We start from the raw sequence: 19,084 nt of genomic DNA on the forward strand, positions 1-19,084 counted from the left end.
ATACATTTTTTAAAGTCATGAATTAAATTAATATCTTGAATAATAGCTGTTTTGTTGGTGAAAGTCAAAAGCCGGATGGTTTTGTTGTAACAGGCAGTACGCTGCTGCCACCTAGTGTCGGCCTGAGATGCCTACACTACAAAACAAAAATGACGTAGTTATTTGGAAGGATCCAACGAGCAAATCAGCTGCCACTGGCGGCTTGGATTTGAAATTGAGGCGGGCGAAGGCGGAAGCACTGACCAACACATTGAACGCAGTAAACAAGAATACAGCAACTGTTTTACAGCGGACGACGTGGTCTTTTTGAAATACTTTTCTATGCATTTTTAAAGTACGTCACGACTTGTTGTTAGGAAGTTGGCGTTTTTAAATCGATTTAGGCAAACTACGGTTTTTTCATCTAGTTCTTAGCAGTCGTCAAAAATGTCGTTATTCAGCGTACAGACTAAAAAGCAGACAGCTTACTACGACCATCTAATGTCGACAACCAGGACCCAAGGCAGAGAGTGTTGGGCCGAGAGGAAGGTAGTCAAAACTCTCCCCAAGTGTGAGCAACCGCCCGGGGACCCTGCGCGTGAGGACAGCGATAAAAGCAGCACCTTAAACCAGACGTATGTCATCTCTGCGCTGTCAAAAAGCGGACACACACCCTACCGCGGTCGGCTCACCCTTCAAAGGAGGTCACGGCGAAAGACCGGAGCTGATAGTGCGGAGGACACGGTGGTGGTACGCAGCCAAAATAATGTCACAACAGCTCCGGAGAAGAGAATGACCTTGCAACGGAGGCCTAAGACGCCCTCCATGGATAAAAGTGCTACGGTGCCGCGTGTTGTCAGCAGTGTGAGTTCACATGCAACGCCCAAAATTCTTCAGGAATCCAACGGTAGGACCTCTTCTTTATACCGCTCCATTAGCTTGAGAGAGACTGCGAGTAAAGGACGAGAAGCCGCAAATCACGCGGAAACACAAGACAAGCTGGCGCACAACAAGACGCCATCCTCGTCTCAGTCACTATCCTCCACAGGTAGACCGTCTGACGAGCAATCCAAGACATTCAAAACACCTACTAAAAAGACACCGTTTGGCAAAATCGCCACACGGAGAGACGTCTTCGAAAAACTGACTGTGAAAGAATCTCCCAAAACAGTCCTGGTGAAGTCAGTAAGTTTAGACAGATCCAAATCCAGAGTGAGCAAGCAATCAGAGGACAGCAAACCAGTCCCAGTTACTCGAACAAGTAAGACTGGTGTGCTTAAAGCAACCACAGCACCACAAGTGAGGGCTACTGCTACAACCTCATGCTTAAGGCCAGACAATACCAGGACGCCAACAACCACAGCACCGAAACAGTTCTTGCCCCGGCCCAGTGAGATCTCCAAGCCGAAACCGTTCTTGCCCCGGCCCAGTGAGATCTCCAAGACGCAAGACTCACTAAAGATGGAGAACAGTGCAGTGACTGTAGCAGTGCGTGTTCGCCCGTTTAATGCCAGGTTTGTGTTTGCATGGGTCCCGTCAAAGTAAACTGCGTTTTCAAAGTAGGCTTTGTGCAACAACACCCATAGTTAATTCCTTTAATATTTGTCTTGTAACAATGACAAAAGTATTATTAGCGCTGGAACCTTTATCTGAGATCTGCGCCAAATTACCTTTTTGTTCTTTCTTAGCCCATGCTCCAGTGTCTATAAAGTGTGGAATTGATCACAAACCAGCAAACCTGTTAACAATCTCCTCTTTTGCTAAATGAGAGAAATTACAGAGGCAAAAACAAGCGTTAATTGACACAAAAATATTTACCATACCATCCCTTCCTGAAGAGTGAAAAATGCATGAATTTGAACTTATATGGCCCTGTTTGATAGTTCTCAAAATATTGAGTGCAAAAGATACTAAAATCTACAACAACTGGTTTCAAAAGTTGTCAAATAATGTTATTTGAAACTGACCCATCTGAAAAACATGCACGTATTTCTTGCCATCCTAGGGAGAAGGCAGAAAAGGCCTCACAGGTGATCTTCATGAGTGGCCAGGAGACCGTTGTGCAGCATCCAGACTCAAAACAGAGTTATTCCTTCACCTATGACTTCTCCCTGTGCTCTGTGGATTCGAGTGATCGCTCCTTTGCCAGCCAGCAGATGGTGTACGAGACTCTCGCGAAACCTCTGCTGCTCTGCGCTTTTGATGGATTTAACACCTGCCTCTTTGCTTATGGCCAAACTGGCTCTGGAAAATCATATACGTGGGTATTTTTCCAGACTTAATTCATTTCCATTCATCTTTTCAGTTTCCTTACTCTGTGCATAAATGTTGTGCTTGAAAAGTCTCTTGATCTGTTTTTTATTTGAAATGTTTGTTTGGCAGGATGATGGGCTTTGGAGAGGAGGCTGGAGTCATCCCTCGGTTTTGCCAGGAACTTTTTTTGATGCTTTCCTCCATGGAAAATAAACAGGTACTTAATATGCTAGCATATGTTTATGTTGATTCGCTGTAACAAAACTTGCAGTTGCACATTTGAATGTATGTGCGATACATGATTCGCCAAACACTTCATTCGGAACTCCTAAATTCACAAATCTCCTGAAATTCATGTTGGCAGACAGTTGAAGGTTTCTGAAAACATGAATTTAATCTGATATAATGGGGGGAAATTATGCCTGTACACAGATAATGAGGCTAAGTTTGACAATGCCAGAAAAGTTAATAATTTTTTCAAGACTCAGGTTCGTCTGTCTTGGCTGGTTGGGTTAGAAGTAAAAAAGGAAAAAGACAGTTCATTCAATCAGTCCATCAGTGTCCGACACTTGGGGCATTAAGCCACAAAAATGAGAGAGGCTAAAAATCATCCCTGACCATATACTTAACACTGTTTATTATAGTGATTGTAGTTTTCATTGGTGCGCAACTTTGTCATACCGGGAGGTATTTTCCAAATTTGGTTACCATTATTACTTAAATTAGATAGCAATAGATGACAGGTATAATATTGTATAACTCTGGTTGTGGTTTTCCAGGTCAAATGTCATGTCGAGATGAGCTACTTTGAAGTCTACAATGAGAAGATCCATGACCTCCTTGTGACCAGAGATGATCCAAACCAGAGGAGGATGCCCGTAAGTATTGAGCAGTTTACAGAGTTATACCTTGAGAAAAAATGTTTGTGGTCATTGGTGTTGTCTTTTTATATTTTTAGAATAAAGTTGAATTTGTTATTTCAGTTGAGAGTGAGGGAGCATCCGATTCATGGTCCCTACGTTGAAGAGCTATCTGCGTAAGAACACTTTTTTTTGGGGGGGCGGACTTATGTTTAGAATTTCTTATTGTCCCATGCTGATTGCAGAATTACTTGCCTTGTTTCTTCACAGGAATGTTGTGGGATCTTACAATGACATTCAGGCAAGTCTAACCATTTAATGTGTTTGTGAATATACGTAAATATAGACTTCATCAGGGGTCACCTACAGTACATTGTGACTGCAGGCACCCCGAGCGCCTGTTCTAAAAATAACGCACCAGTGATGGGATGTGATTTCTGAGGAATGTTGTGGAAGTGATAATTTGAAAATAAGATTTCTAGCAGTAAATTGTTGCATTTTGATGTTTGTTACCTACCTTCTTTAAATCATTGTTGATAATTATTGTGAGAAATCATTAACACGATCAACGTCTTCACATTGACAAAAATCATTCATTATTGACAATAACACATAAAGGTAATTTGAGAAAATGTTGGAAGTATGTACAGTATCAAACTGGTAGATCAGTAACTGTAATCAGTACCCGAGAATAAGCTCCGATTCAAAATGGTTGTTGGATGTTAGTCGTGTCAGGCTGATGATGTTCAGGAAAGTGGGTGTTGAGGCACCACAGAGGCATCCAATGTGTGTTCACAGTGTCTTGCAGACCAGTGATTTCCATCCACTATGCCAATTTTATTTAATTGGCCTCAAAATTGGCTGCACGGTAGAAGAGTGGTTACCACGTCTACCTCGCAGTTCTGAGGGTCAGAGTTCAAATTTGGGCTGCGCTAAATTTTCCGTAAGTGTGAATGTGAGCGTGAATGGTTGTTTAAATGTTCCCAAGCTGGGAAAAGCACCAGCTCACCCGTGACGGATGGTATGATAATTATTTCCTTACTTTTAATGAAAAAAATGTAATATCTTTGTTCCTCCACAACATGGCCGAACATACAATTATGTATTTATCTGTTGTCGTTGATGCGACATAAATATTTCACATAGTAATTACATTTGTGACTAAATTGAGTCAAGATAATCATTTTTCAGTACATATACTTTTCGTTCAGCGGTGTGCAGTGACATTTTTCTAATGTAGTTCAGTTTGTGCCTTGGCTCATTAGGGGTTGATCTCAACCCTCCCAACCTTGATATCAACAACCAGTACTTGGCTGCTCGGTTAGCGATGAAGATATAACTGACTGTATTAATTTGTCCAGGGATGGTTTGAACTGGGAAATAAGCAGAGAGCTACAGCCGCTACTGGGATGAACGATAAAAGCTCCAGATCTCACTCGGTCTTTACCCTTGTTATGACTCAGACTAAGGTGCAGTATTGCATACTCATAATTTGAATGCATGTACAGCTCCTGAAAACAAATGTTTTTTTGGTGTATACTGATTACATATGAGCAATTTGTACGTATATGAGTAATATGAGTATGGATAGTGATACATGTGCTGATTTACAGACCGAGTTGGTGGAGGGAGAAGAACATGTCCACAACATCACCAGTAAGATCAACCTGGTGGACTTGGCAGGCAGTGAGCGGTCTAACGCCGCACAGACAAGTGGAGATAGACTCAGGGTACAAACGAAGCGTACAGTCACGCCCCCAATACCAATATCAGGATTTGTACTTTTTTTTAATCGCTAACCAAAGAAATGTGTATATTTTAGATTAATCAGTGGTGCCTTGTTTAATATTAACTACAATATGGCTAATTGTGTTCCATCATATTAATTAGGAGCATTTTCCGCATCCTTTTAGGAGGGTGCCAGCATAAACAAATCTCTGCTGACACTTGGAAAAGTCATCTCTGCACTGGCTGAACAAGCATTAACTAAAAGGAAGGTCTTTATACCCTACAGGGAGTCTGTCCTCACATGGTGAGAGAACCTTTTATTTCAATTTATGTTTGATTCTATTAAAAAAATCATGGCAGATATCGACATTATAAATATAAGTTCTGAACACTCCTCATACTTAATGAATCAGGCATTGGACTAGACTAATACATTTGTAACACTTCAACTTGAAACCTCTACACAATCAAGCACTTTTGGATGAACTAGAGCAGAGGTTTTGATCCAGCCCCTCTTTCTAACATCAGTCACGTGCTCCATGTTTTGTTACATAGTTATTTCTTGTTGCCGTTAAAGCAATTTTATTGACAACATCTTTATTGTGAAGATCTCCCATTCAATCACCTTTTACCCCTTGATCAGGCTGCTAAAGGAGAGTCTCGGTGGCAATTCCAAGACGGCCATGATTGCCACGCTGAGTCCAGCAGGAAGCAACGTGGAGGAAAGCTTAAGCACTCTGCGCTACGCCCAACAGGCTCGCACGATCATAAATGTGGCCAAGGTCAACGAGGACACGAATGCAAAGCTCATCCGAGGTCAGATATACTCTTGGTGCAATTTAGAACCTACTTGAATTAGTAGACCTCTGCTGCTGTGATTTGAGTGAATGGATTACTGTCGCCATGTAGTTTGTGTGGATGACCAGTTGTTTGATCTGTGTTGACTTTGCACTCACACCTTGCTGCCCAGGGAGAACAATGTGTATCTTCTGATGTACTACACTTTGTTTTCCTCCAATTCATTTTTTGTTTCCTCAGTCGTACAACTTGATGTTCTTTTAGAATGTAGGCCCTTTCTGACCTTCCATCCTACGCACACTTTGGCCGTCTCTACCTCTGTATGTTCTTCTCATTCCCTTTCTTCATTTGAGAATCTTTACTTTGCTGTTTATGTCTTGCTCTTGATCTCCCCTCTCTCCCCCATGCCCTCCTGTCTGCCCATCTATCCATCACCAGCTTATGCCCTACCCATTTCAATTAAGGGCCGGGCCCTGACCTTGCCTCCGGGCCATATTTATGCACTGTCAGCTGCACATGGCGGATAACTGTCATGCAAGTATTATTTTTCATTAGATCATCAGGCTTCCGTTTGACATTTTTAGCACGAAGGGGAGCTAATGCTGTGGATTTCGCTCACGTCCCCTGACACAGTATGAAACTCAAAGTGGATGTGACTCTGAGGTTACAATTTGGGTCAATGTTAGGTCCATAATGTTCTTTTGATGAGCTAAACTTTATCTGGAGTTACCTGTTGAGTAAATTTATGATTTCGTATAGACATTAATACATTTTCGTAACACTTTGGCTTGCTGCTCAGAGCTGAAGGCGGAGGTGGAGAAGCTGCGAGCGGCCCAAGCGAGCACCCGTGGTATTGAACCGGAGCGGGTCAGGCTCTTCCAGCAGGAGATCACTGCTCTGAAGAACAAACTCTGTCAGCAGGAGCGAGAAATGGTTGAGGCCAACAGGTCAGCATGACTGCAATAACACCCACCCATGACTTTGAATTTTTTTATTATTTTATTCACTGATGCAGTAAAACAAAATCAGTTTATAATACTAAGTGCCAAATTGAGATGAGATTTATTGAAAAAAAATATTGCTAAATGCGTTGATTTTGAAAAATGTGTTGCATGCAGTCAACAATTGAAAGCAACATTGATATTGTTCACAGATGGATTTATTCCTCAGTAAAAGCACACATCTACCATTTTCCCCTTTTTCAGCAACATTTTGAACAAAGGGAGACTTGAGTTCATTTGGGATACATAAGAGACGCTATTTAACATATAGGGTTTGTCTTATTTATTTTCTTTATTAAAAAAAAATATAGGGAATGGAGAGAGAAACTCGAGCAAGCTGAAATACGCAAACGCGAAGAAACAAAAGAGTTGCAGGTATGTTGCCCTGAAAAGAAAGTTCACTTCCCCCAACTGAAATGCCACGCTATCTTTTGCTGTACTTTTTTGCAGAAATCTGGCGTGACATTTAAAGTGGATAACCGTCTCCCCAACCTGGTTAACCTGAATGAGGATCCTCAGCTGTCTGAGATGCTTCTATACATGATCAAAGAGGGTCGAACTACTGTTGGCAAACTCAAGTCTAACTGCACACATGACATCCAGCTGACTGGAGCCCTCATTGCTGACCAGCACTGGTGAGAACGAACGCAAATGATCATCAGCCACAACATTACGTACACCACAGACTACCAATAACACCTATAGTTAAAGTAGAATACCACTGATTAGAGCCCACCTCCAAGGCCATGGGTAAGCAAGTGTTTGCGGTCACAAGTGCTCTATGTATGAATCTGGGGACTCCCGGCTTTTGGAGTGGCTGGAGGATGCATGTCATACAAATCAGTCAGTTCCTCAAATGCTTGCCTTTAGGTTTCTGCCTGTCGTTGTTTGTCTTGGGTTCCTCCAGGCACAGTGTATCACATTCTTTCTTGATTAGATAGTTTTTAGCTTCAAGTGATTTAAAAAAAAAAAGTGTTATGTCTTTAATTTTTTAGGTTCAAAGAGGGCAGGGATGGGTCAGAACACTCTGTCAGAAATAAAACACGTCTTCTTTAAGATGGAAAAAAAAAAAGTATTTCTGTTAAGTACGTGCTTTTTAAAAAAATATTTAAATCTTAACTAAGTATAGACCAAACATAAAGATAAAAACAAAACACAGTATCGGGAAATGTGTGAAAAAGTTAAAATACCACACCTGATCCATGCTGTGAAAAGTAACTGATTTTTTTTCTTGAAACAGTATTATAACCAACACTCACGGTACCGTCAGCATCACTCCCATGGAAAATGCCAAAACCTTTGTGAATGGAAACTTAATATCAGAATCAACTGTTTTGCACCACGTAAGTACGCAAAATATCTCATTTAAAATTGAGTGTATTATCTCATGGGTATAACTTGAGCAAACCCTTTATGATCTGAATTAAAACAGTTTACCAATCTGTTTATTTTATAAATACTGTTTATCTATTTCTTAATTTCTGTCTCCAGGGAGACAGGGTGATTCTAGGGGGAGACCATTACTTGCGTTTCAACCATCCAGCAGAGGTGCAGAGTGGAAAGCGAGTATCATGTTGGACAGGTGAAAGCGATGGCCACAAAGACTTTGAGTTTGCCAAAAATGAGCTGCTTGCGGCTCAGACAGCTAAGTAAGTGAAAAGAGCACAAAACAACTGTACAGTGGACCCACGCTAGTCACGGGGGACAGGGACCGGGCCAGCCCGCTAACAGCAAAACTCCACATATAATTGATGCCCATCACAAATACCTTGAAGAAACAAAAATTAAATAAAATAATCCCAAAGATTCTGGAATAAAACAGGGATAAACCACCAATATGTTTTCCATGAAAAATGGGAGATGGCTGACCCCCCCCCCCCCCCCCCAAAAAAAAAAAAAAAATCTGTGGGTGCCAAACCGCGAGTATGCCGGTGTCCACTGTATATATTATTTTGAATACACTCTCTGTCTAGACTGAAATGTCAGTACAGTATTTAAGAAAAATTATCGTCTAAGTCATATTTTTGCCTCCCAGGCTGGAGGCAGAAATTGAAGAGGCTCAGGTGAAGGCCAAAAAGGAAATGATGCAGGGAATCCAGATGGCCAAAGAGGTTGCCCAAAAAGAGCTGTCCGACCAGAAGGCCCTCTATGAGGACAGGATCCGAGCGATGGAAAAAGTGCTGGTACAGGAACATTTTGTCTGTAGCCAAAAGGAGGGAACGTCATTTACATTCTGCAAAGTTGATTATTTGTTTTGTAATTGCTAAAATCGCCATTTTACCGATTTTGAACTACCCAACATGCACTCTTAATTTGGAACTTAGTTGAATGCACAATATGCTTGCTCTGATTTTTCCCCTAGTCCTAAATTATACAAAAAATGTCATTCATTCAGAACGAGGAAAATGAGCGTAAGCGTCTCCAGGAGCTCAACCAGCAAAGGGTAGTCAGCCAGATGGAAGAACTAAAGATGGCCAATATGGAGTTGGAGCAGGAGGTGGACTCCCAGAAGAAACGCCTCCGTCTACACATGGAGGCCCAGGTCAGGGTTTAGACTAACACTTTCACTTGAAAGTGGAAAGCTTGCTTGTATTGTGCAATACTGTACAGGTTTTGCACCAGCATAATGTGGAAAAATACTCCCACACAGACCATTGTGGGCTGTTTTTAAATAACAGTGGCATGAGGAGCTAAGGTTAAAAACAGGCTGTTTGGACCAAATATGTGTGATAAAAGTGAAAGGAATTTGTCTTGGTCCTCTTTCAGTATCACAACTTAAGCGTAATTGAGACAACACCGATTTCACATATTCATCACCATTATTTACTTAAGGTGATGGAGGAACACCATGTGTCTCAAGCGAGGATTGTTGAGGCATTGGAAGTCGAGAAGAAAAAGCTCAGCAAAGAGCTTGAAGAAATGCAGAGGAAACAGGCTATGAGGTTAATCCACACTCCTAGAGATGGTGAGTCATTTTTGAGGATCAGTCGTAACCGCCCACCTTCATGAGCAAGCTCAGTGTTTTATAGAGTAGTGGGAGTCATTCTTTTGCCCCAGAACAATTGTGTACAGCTCCTGTCCAGAATCTGATACAAACTACAAAAGATATTGCTATATACACATTTTCACATTTTAGTTTTTAATGGAAACTTAAGTGATGATTGTTGTACGATTTATTGTAAGATTTTTGCTTTACTATTTTGACAACTTGTACACAATACAATAGAATGCTACTTTGTTTTTGTTTTTTTAAATCAGTGGAAGAATTATGTGTCATGTCTTCATTGCAGCGTCTCCACGCTGGGATGCCATGAAACTCTCGTTGATGGTTGAAGAAGCCAATAAGATCAGTGCTAACTTGAAGAAAAACACCATCTTCAGCAGGTATACCAGGTCACATAACATAACAGTACAGCAAAAAAATGCAAGAGTTTATTTGTGGCAGTGAGATATCTTTTGGTATTACTGTGCTTGTAGACATGAGAGCTCCGACAGTGGTTATCCAGGCCAAGGAGATGTGTTGCAAGTGCGGGTACAAAACACAAAGTTAGGGATCTCTACTTTCTGGAGCCTGGACAAGTTTCAGAACAACATGGCTGCCATGAGAGAAATGGAACAGGTTAGTTTTAATTTAATGTATCAAAATTGTAACAATATTTTAAGAAGTTCCCAAATCCAATCCAGTTGTACCCTCAACCACAGTCATGACTTTTTAATTTAATTTTCAATTGGTATTCAGTGTAATATTGCACAGTGTTACAAAAGCCTTTTTACCACATTCATAATATTCTAAGTACAGATTTTTGCCAGTTTCTTTGGCTGGGTGTCTTGGCAATAATTCCACCCCCCTCCAACCTCCCCCCCTCCCAACATAGGGGGATCCAGCTTCTAAAGATGACGATGTGTTCTATGCACCTGATGATGAGTGGGAGCAAGATATATCGTCTTCCTCTGCTTCGTCTTCCACCTTCTCACGTCGAAGGTAATATTCAACTTCCTTCTCTTTTCCTCTATTTCATCAACCCAGTTCTTATTTTAAATCCCTCTTTATTTTCACCAAGTGTGTGTTTACCTGTGGCCTACCTCCAACAAATTACTACTTCTCTTTTTTTATTTTTCTAAATTTGATCTCAAATACATGTTTCCCTTGTTGGAACAATGAGGTCACTTCTTTACTTTTTGCTACTAAAAACATTCGGGTTCCCACAGCGTAGAAGGTAGTTCCTTTTGTTTGAACCCACCCTTTTACATATGAGCAAGCATATTGGAACATGCGACTGACAGCTTTTTGTTGCACTGTCGTGCCCTATTACGTGGATGATTCAAATAATAAATAGAAATGGGTTTCAGATTTGGGTTTTTCCTGTTACAATACAGTTACGCTAGTTAGATGTGCAACCAGCAGGATATTACTGGCTCAAATTGAGGCAGAAATGACACATGACACACAACTACCGGTAGTTGAATACTGTTCAAATAACTTTTTTTTTCATGATGTCAGAGGTTTTAGAGTTTGAGGCAGCCTGAAATTAGGCAGGTGTGGCTGCCTGCCTCCAAATTTAACTAACTTGAAAAGCAGGGAGTTGTCCATTGGTGAAAAACAGACAACTGTGAAGTTCAGAAAAGATGGAAAATATATCAGAGCCATTGTACGAACGTTGTCAATAGCCAATAAAACAATATGGAAAATCGTGAAGAAGAAAGTACAGTACTCTAGTCACAGATGTCGAATGCTTACAGTAGACGAAGGAAACCCCAATAACAATTAGCAACAATCTGTTGAAGACGGGGAGAAGGTATCACAATCTCCTTCATGAAATAAATGCGTAGAGGCTACACCAGAAGATTCAAGAACCATGACTGAGAATGCAACACGACAGCTGTAAATATCGTAAGCAAAGGATTTGCACCTACCGGTAAATATTGAGTCTCACTTGATTGTATTTTACATGTCTGTTCTGATTCCCATCATGAAAAAATGTCTTTTCAGTATAAAAAAAATGCTTGTCTAAGGTATATACAGTATATCAGATGCATTTCAAAACCTGGAAATACAAGCTAGATTGTTGTCTTCGATAATCTTTTGATGTCTACAGAAAAATGAAGGAACTGGCCTCACTGTTCCAGTATGTTTGAAGGGAAGTGTTTGTATGTGCCGTCCATACGCATATAGAACTTCTAATCTTCCCATGTGATTATTATTTTTGCCACTATGATCAGCTTTCTTTAATGTGTCTCAAGTTGGAAGGCAAATGAAACATGATGTGGTTGTTAATTCCTCCTCACTTTTAAAATATACGGTACATTGTTTTCCTTCTACTGTATTTTTGGGCAACTTTTTTTGAATTGCCTTGTTGCAAATGTTCTTCATGTCATGATCACAGTCAGATTAAAATGGTCTATGTTACTTCTTTTTTGTTTTAGGAGTAGGAGTTTATTAAAGGGCAAGAGAATCTCAGGGCGTCTTTATGAGATCCGTGTCCATCCCATTCAGAGCCTTCTTAAGGACTCCTCCCACTCTGATGGTAAGTCTGATTATTCATATGCCTTTTTTTCCCCTCTGTTTTCAAAATTTTAATACATAAGGCACACCATCTGGTACCATGGGAAGATAGTCTGGGAATCAGGAAAATGCACATTCCCAAACTCAACTGCTGCTTCTGCCTCTTTTTAAAATGGTAACATGCATTCCAAGGGTGTTGCCACTTGAAATAAAAATGGAGTTCTGGAGGATTATGTGACAAATTGAGTTTTTAATATGACATGCTGTGGTTAAAAAAAAACATCTCTGGTGAAGTCATCCTTTCACACCCTAAGTGATCACTGTGTCTGTCCCAGGGTTAATGGGTGTTGCCACACCGCCCTCCACCCGCTCCAGCACAGAATCTTCATTGCCTGGTATCTGTAAGGAGCTGGTGGGCCAATCAGTAGCCCGTCTACGTGGCTTTGGAGGCGCTGAAGAAAGCTTGGCTGATAGGTTGGCCTCAGATCTGCACGGGGTATACACAGCTATCCGAACCATATCTGAACTGTATGACAGTTTAGATGATGACAGTCAAGAGAACGGTGAGTCAACCATGTCTGTTCACATTGAGCATAGGTTTTATCTCTAATCAGGGTTAAAAAAAATCCATCCAGATGAGGAAGAGTGTCATTTTAACATCTAAGTCCACATAGAACCAATTTTCAGGTGCCATGTGAATGCTTCTCCTATAATCCATCATGCCCTACAATTATAAAGACCATTTTACTCACTCAGAATCTCAAAGAAAGCAATTTACTGAAAACACAAAACAACAACACAAGTCTGTCAAGTAATATAACATTAACAAAAGTAATCAACTGCACCGATAAGGAAAGAACTGTCACGTCAAGACAATGGACTGGCATTTCTAATTCGTTTCTTATTCCCCCCTTCTCCTTCAGTGTTTGTGTGTAACCTGTCAGCTCGGACTCAGCTGATTAAGGCCACCGCAGCTACAGAGAGTGCAGTATTTGTCATCACACAGTGGTTAGCCAGTGTGAAAGCCTCCTCTGGCCCACTCTACACTCTTGCTGAGGAACTCAAAAGCCAAGTCAAGAAGATGGGAGGATTTCTGCAGCTGCTCATTCAAGTGAACATAAATAAATTCACTCTTCATTCTCGTACTTCTTGCAGCAATTATACAGTTACTATCAATTAATTGAGTGTGAAAAATCTTAGCTGGCAAATATTTTTGATTTTGTTGTAGGGTGGTTAATAAAAATTCAAAGCATTGATTGACGGGTCTTGGCTCTGAGCTGTTTGAGCTGTGTCTATGGAAATGACTAAGCAGAGGGAATTGTCAACCTTGAGCCTCAAACAGAACATGAATATATGGAAAATGAATCTAAATTCCTTATAAGCCTCAGTACCTAAACACAAATTTCTTCTAAGTCCAAGTTTTTCATACATGTTTTCATTTATTTACCAAGCCCCACAGAATATTCCACCCATTTGTTCGCTCGCTTGCATTGATTCACTGCTAAATCAATTCAAATTCCACCTGCTATTTTGCACTTACTCGATGTTCACTGAAAATGAAACTCTCCCTGCTTAGGGTTGCGAGTCTGAGATCACATCAATGGTGGGCGAAGCACGAAAGAAGAGTGGTCGGTGCCTGGGTGCAGCAATGCTTGCACTTAGCCACCTGGCGGTGTTGTCAGGCATGCCACTTAGTGTTATGGAGCTGGGTATCCAGGCCACAGGCAAGGTAACACCACCATTAATACCACAGTAGCATCTGCCTCTGTCTGGCTCTGGGATTTGCCGTAATTAAGCCCAGTTACAACAATACTAGGAATAGAACATTAGCTGAATGGAGCTCAGAGATACAAAGGTATTGCAATGTGTGATCTTATTGAATTATAATGCCATGTATCCAGTTCAAATTGCAGTGTGTACTGTATACTAACTAAATACCTCAGATTTGTATTTATTTTGCACATGCATGTGGCTCATCTTTTTTTTTTCTTTTCCGTTCCCCTTTTGCTTTCATTCATTCATGACTGACTTAAACATTTGTAGCTAATTAGTTTTACTTGCATAGGCATCGGCAGTGAAAATCAAATACAGTACTGTCCATGGCATCAGAAAACCTTTTCAGTTTGTAAAGAGATCAGGAAATGTGATTCTTATTTCAATATATACAGTCAAGAAGATTTGTTAGTCATGCAATTTAAAAACAATAATAATAATAATTATCAATATCCACGAATCTTGGAGGGTGTTAGGCAACTTCAAATCTAGTCTATGTACAGTATCTCTCTGTTTTTAAAATTAAGCATATTACTTAAATTATGATCAGATAATCTAGGACTCTTCATGGTGAAATAGACATATCTCTCATGCTGATCCAAATTTGGATTCTTTTTGTGCTTTGGTTGGTTTGTGTCTATGCTTTTCAGACAGCCATTCTACTACAATGTTCTTTTATGTGAATAATGTACATATAAACATCATTGAAACATCCATGTATTTTTCAGGTATCATTTGTCGCACATCTGCTAAAAGGAACAAATAAAGGTGTCCACTCCGTTTTGGAAGAAAGCCTCATCACAACCAAAGAAATTTTGAGAGAGGCTCAGCTTGCTCATCCAAGGAACCCAGTAAGATCAAGAACGTTTTTGGTTTGGTTCACCTACCTCTTTTGTGTGTCGGAATTGTATATTGATAACTGTCATTTCTTGAGAATAACACACATTCAAATAATCAATGCTCAAAAACACAAATGGTATCCTCAAAGTAATATGTATTTAATTATTATAAAAAAAATTTTTGAAAGAAATGTTAATGTTCTCTGAAGTACAGGAAGTCGCCCGAAAATGCCTACCTTGCTCTGTTGGGCATGTGCTGATGACACTGATATTTCCGTGTATGGAAGCAGTGGCTTAGTGTCAGGAATTATACTAGAATATGCACCTTTTTCACCACCCCCAAGGTGACACATTTTGTTTTTTTTTCTTTTAACCCATTAAGGCCTAAAACGACTGGCTCAACAGCTCCCCAAAACCTAACGTCATCTTTGGAATTACCCTTCAAAACCTGAGGTTTTCCCAGAAATTCAACACCTACAAAATAATTAATGTCTCAGCCCCTGTAGCAAATACAAGCATCATTCCAAAAGATTTTGGGACCTTAGAACTTGTGGCTTGCACACAGGCCCGAGTTTATTAATCTTTACTGTTTCAATCGAAGATGTAAAAATGAAGTGTCAGTGCAAGAGTAGCACTATTTTTAATTTTAAAAATTGAGCGGTGATTACCATTCTCTATTTTGTCACAAAGACGTTGATATTGGCATTGTCTACAAACATATATCTTAACCATATATCACGTTCGACTGGTTCTACTGGTCCACAATCGCGTCGTCTATATCACTGCCGTTACTCATTTCAAAGCTCCTGCGTTCAATGGCGTCACCATTATGACTCGAAAGAATTCCAGAACATCCTCCGCGGGCTCACTACACCGTCACGTGTATATTCTTATGCATTTCATTGGTAAAGAGAACAAAAATTGGATTAAAAAAAAAAGAAAATGACGTATACGCTGACGTTAAGGTAGAAAGACGCAACAGCGCTCCAGGCTCTAGTGGTATAAACACGGTTATGCACTCCCATCCTTAATGGGTTAACCTATGTATAGTACCCCTTGGTATGGGATTATTTTGCAAAAAAAAAAATTATTCTTGAGAAATTATGGTTTTTTACGTAATCATTAACCAGTGAACTCTTAACCAGGTTAACTGTTTTTTTTACAGGAGCTGCAGTGCCTCAAGTCCATGACGCTTGATTTAGCCCGCTCCATGCAGAACTACATCCATTGCCACATCATGGTAAATTTGACATTTTTTTTCTTCAATAATTGGGGAAAAAAAGTGTAAAAAAAAAAAAAAAAAAAAAAACAACTACTATTGAAACCGCGAGTATGCTTGGGTCCGCTTATACAGTACAATGGAATGACATGGTAGAATTTTTCTAAATTTGATCTTGAGCAACTTGCTAACAAAATACTACTAGACAGAAAAGACAGGCGCAAGTAAAAATTATACCAAAAATAGTTTTATTACATGTCTGTGATGAAGTTTAAAAAGGAACTATTTTCAGTGCATATCGAGCAAAGCTTGCTGGGTAATTAAAACTATCATCCATCGCTACACAAATGTCACACTTTGCTAATTGATATCAAATCTCACAAGAGACACATTAAAGGTGGCACTCAGCCTTTATTACCGGTGTAAAGCTCAGAAGACTTACCTCTGCGGTCGCTCGACACCATCTTTCAGGTAAAGGTGGTGAATGAAGCGGCAGTCAGTGAACTTTTTTGTCATCATCTTTGCTGAACAAGCTTTTTATTTTCCGGTATTTTATTTTAAATTTTTACCATTTATTGACAAATTTAGTCCCAGGGCCATTTTTTTAAGACCCACAATGTCATTGTTGTCAAGGCAGCTCACCTGATTTAAAGGTGAATCAAAGCTTCTATCAGTATCTATCAGAAATCGTAAATAATTTTTCAATCAATTAACATTGGATCATTTTCTACAGCAAGCACATAAAGGTCTCTTATGGGAGATCAGTGTGCTGCGGTGCAGTGGTTGCTAATCACTGGTTGACTGACTGTACCACATTTTTTTTTCAGTTTTGCTTAGACTTCACACATTAATGATATAATGGAAATTGTTAGGAAAAACACTCCCTAGCTGTAAGAACCTCTCCCAAAAATCATTTGAACAACACTTTCTGTGTATGCAGTGTGAGAAGTGGTAATCTCAAATCAAATTCAATCAACCTCTGATCCATTTGCTAAGAAATGTAATCCAATGTTGTATCTATGAAAGTGTAAGTCTTTTAGGTGCATGCCCACATTCATTGTTATATAAAAATGTATCTTTCTTGTGTGGGGTGTGTCTGTCTGTGGTGTTAAACAGGAACGTGAAAATGACCCACAAGATGCAGAGGAAAGAGAGGAAGAGGCTTCAGTTTCCAAATTGCATGCCTTGAGGGCAACAGCAGCCTCATTGTTCAAGTTGAACCAAGCCATCAAACAGCTGCACTGCTCTTTGTCAAACACCCTGAAAGGTGAGATTTCTGATGCATACCTCGTGTACATATGAAAAAGTACTCAAACTTTTTGGACTTGCAATCAAAGGCTTATTCAATTTCACAATGTTGACAATTGTTGAGACTTTCCAGTCTTAACTGCTTGCAATCATTCCCCAGGTAAAGATAGACACTCTACGTTCAGCAGCTGTAGAGAGCTCATCTCTTCTTCTGCCAAGACTATTGATGAGATTATCAGTGGTCTCTCCAAGGGAGCTGTTGGGCTTTCTTTGCATCCTCCCTCTGGCCAAACTCTGATGGCTGCACAAGATGAGCTGCACTGTGCCCTGCAGTCTCTGACTTTGCCCTGGGATCAACCGGAAGCTGTCGAGAGCAGGAACGCCGTCACGTCAGAAGAAAGTAAAGATGATCCGAGGGAATACGGCAACTCTCGCTGTGCTGACAGAAGTCGAGGCATTAATAAGCTTGTATATACCCTCCCCGCGGGTGTTACGGCCAATGGTAGCCCACGTTGGGTGTAATAGCCATGTTGTGAGAGGTGAAATTAAGCCTGTTGCTATATACAGTAATACTGTTTGAATAAGCAGCTTTATTTTTTTTTTTGCAATGCCTCAGCATAATAAATGTGGCAACGGAGTCAGCTGCCACTGCTTGTGTTGCTCCATCCAATACAACACAAAATGTATTTGCACTCGCACATTTTTTTCCAGTGTTTCAAAATGTGTTTTGTTGTTATTTTTAAACATGAATGGGTCGTTGTAACAGTTTGGATATAATGTAAAAATAACAATGTACTGATATGAACTCTTACTGAAACTTAAGTTGAGACTAATATTGTGGCAAATAAAATCATTAGAATTACAATCTTGCATTCTTCCTCGCAATGTTTCTGTGTTTTAATAATTCATTTAAAGTTTAGTACTGCATACCGATTAAGGTACTAATTAACTTAGTATGCAATCAATTTCCAAATTCAGATCAAATCTTTATTTTGGTTGAATATTTTGCCAGCTGTTTAGTCCCGCGTTTTATCACAAAAGTCTACTCTGGTGCATTTGAGCAAGAGATTTCAAACATTACATGTGCCTGACAGAATAACGCCAAGAGGGAAGCCATACAAATGACGAATGCTCCATGAATGACGTAATCGCGCAAACCTCAAGCCAGACTGTAGAGGAGACGCACGAGGACCTCTGAGGCTCGTTGAAGCAAACTTCGGGGCGCTGTCCTCCGCTTGTTACACCCACTGCTTTTCACAGATTTCCCCAGCTTTCTCACATGATTAAAAAGCGTTCTTTCGGTTTACTCCAGTGCGGCAGTGATTGAGAAAAAGAAGTACTAACTGTGCTCTATCTGGTAAATCTGGCGCTAAAGTGGAGAGTTAAGATGAGACGTGCTAAAAGTTTCCTGGACAATCATTGAGGTAAGACGCTGCGTTTTTTTTATTCGTAAAGAAATTCACGTTATAAATCTAAATGACAAAACAGTACCCGCTGATTGAATATTTGATTTTCAGGATGCACTGGTTAATGTCTACTAATTTAAGACTGGTTGTAAGTATTTTTTCCCTGAATATGTTTGATTAGTATAATATGTAATGGCTATTGGTTGAATGTTTATATTAAAAATGCAGTCTCCCTGGTTGCAAAACAAACATTTAAATTTTCAGTCAAAACAATTTGTCTTCAGTTAAAGTGTGAAACTAGATACATTCAACTCAAACATGCATTTATTTAACAATTCCTATAGTTAACTAAATTAACTGCCCTTTCCCTCAGGTGTGTTGTCATATCTTTACATCAGGTGAGTGGCTTTTTTGTTAAGTGTTCTCATTCAACATTAGCATTCATCAAGATGCTAAAGTTAGCATTCCGCTAGTCAT

General features: G+C 40.0%; 2 protein-coding genes across 2 annotated transcripts in view; both read left to right on the forward strand.

The window, feature by feature from the left end:
- Positions 1-189: 189 nt before the first annotated feature.
- kif14 (kinesin family member 14) lies at positions 190-18,055 on the forward strand. Its single transcript, XM_086048355.1, has 29 exons — positions 190-1,493; positions 1,985-2,239; positions 2,362-2,449; positions 3,012-3,110; positions 3,216-3,268; positions 3,363-3,393; positions 4,454-4,561; positions 4,706-4,822; positions 5,006-5,124; positions 5,464-5,636; positions 6,418-6,565; positions 6,931-6,994; positions 7,070-7,254; positions 7,860-7,962; positions 8,111-8,268; positions 8,655-8,802; positions 9,015-9,161; positions 9,452-9,584; positions 9,910-10,003; positions 10,097-10,238; positions 10,495-10,601; positions 12,044-12,144; positions 12,458-12,685; positions 13,046-13,233; positions 13,699-13,851; positions 14,624-14,746; positions 15,900-15,974; positions 17,070-17,220; positions 17,362-18,055. Exons 1-29 carry the CDS (start codon positions 427-429, stop codon positions 17,721-17,723), a joined length of 4,920 nt encoding a protein of 1,639 aa, XP_085904481.1. The 5' UTR covers positions 190-426; the 3' UTR covers positions 17,724-18,055.
- Positions 18,056-18,373: 318 nt separating this feature from the next.
- Positions 18,374-19,084, forward strand: part of LOC147138267 (adhesion G protein-coupled receptor D2) — a 77,528-nt gene continuing 76,817 nt past the window's right edge. Inside the window, exons 1-3 of the mRNA XM_086047580.1 lie at positions 18,374-18,625; positions 18,719-18,755; positions 18,981-19,005. Coding sequence (XP_085903706.1) covers positions 18,720-18,755; positions 18,981-19,005 — 61 coding nt within the window. The 5' untranslated portion in view covers positions 18,374-18,625; position 18,719. The remainder of the gene's footprint in view (positions 18,626-18,718; positions 18,756-18,980; positions 19,006-19,084) is intronic.

Source organism: Filicampus tigris, chromosome 12 (assembly GCF_054856515.1).
Source record: "Filicampus tigris isolate MCC_2025a chromosome 12, RoL_Ftig_1.0, whole genome shotgun sequence".
Taxonomy (NCBI): Eukaryota; Metazoa; Chordata; class Actinopteri; order Syngnathiformes; family Syngnathidae; genus Filicampus; species Filicampus tigris.

Coding starts and splice junctions, on each gene's coding strand:
- kif14 (XM_086048355.1), top strand. CDS start 427: ATGTCGTTATTCAGCGTACAGACTAAAAAGCAGACAGCTTACTACGAC. Junction 14,747..15,899: donor TTGCTCATCCAAGGAACCCA/GTAAGATCAAGA, acceptor TTTTTTTTACAG/GAGCTGCAGTGCCTCAAGTC. Junction 17,221..17,361: donor TTTGTCAAACACCCTGAAAG/GTGAGATTTCTG, acceptor ATCATTCCCCAG/GTAAAGATAGACACTCTACG.